A 521-nucleotide genomic window follows, 5' to 3' on the forward strand; every position below is an offset into this window, starting at 1 on the left:
AAAACCAAAAAACCCCAACCCTAGAGGGAACAGGCAAGTTTTGGACAAATAGAATGGTTCAATTTCCTTGGTTCTTTTTTAGAATTGGAACTTACTAAGTCTGAAGTGTGTGAAATCACAAAAATATTAAGCCAACTGCGTTTTATAAAAGCAGATTCACATTACAGACATGGACTTCCTTTCTTTGGGCAGGTAAAATATCCTTTTACATAGTCATAATTTTTTTAGAGCCAATTTATTTAGACAATTAAAAACAATTAGAAGATGTTCAGAGCATTGTACAATGAAAAAGACATTAAACCAATTAATTTATAATGTATATCCCCTCTTCTTTACAACTAAAGCAAATATCTCTCTGCTTTAAGGGAAAAGTCAGAAAAACAGGCCCTTATATATTTTTTCTCCATAATAACATAAACAGATATAAGAAATGTAATTGTAATATGAGGAATTGATGTTGGCTTGCACATATTCATTCTTTTTTATTTTTTATTATTATATTTTTATCTTTGTATTTTACT

The 521-nt window shown here is 28.8% G+C and overlaps 1 protein-coding gene across 1 annotated transcript in view; it reads left to right on the plus strand.

Annotated features, from left to right (window-relative positions):
* Positions 1–521, plus strand: part of LOC102854121 (alpha-2-macroglobulin-like) — a 111,576-nt gene that overhangs the window by 14,268 nt on the left and 96,787 nt on the right. The window contains exon 10 of the mRNA XM_006901758.1: positions 83–192. Within this exon, the coding sequence (XP_006901820.1) occupies positions 83–192 (110 nt within the window). The remainder of the gene's footprint in view (positions 1–82; positions 193–521) is intronic.

Source organism: Elephantulus edwardii, unplaced genomic scaffold (assembly GCF_000299155.1).
Source record: "Elephantulus edwardii isolate Elephantulus edwardi_28Jun2011 unplaced genomic scaffold, EleEdw1.0 scaffold00342, whole genome shotgun sequence".
NCBI lineage: Eukaryota > Metazoa > Chordata > Mammalia > Macroscelidea > Macroscelididae > Elephantulus > Elephantulus edwardii.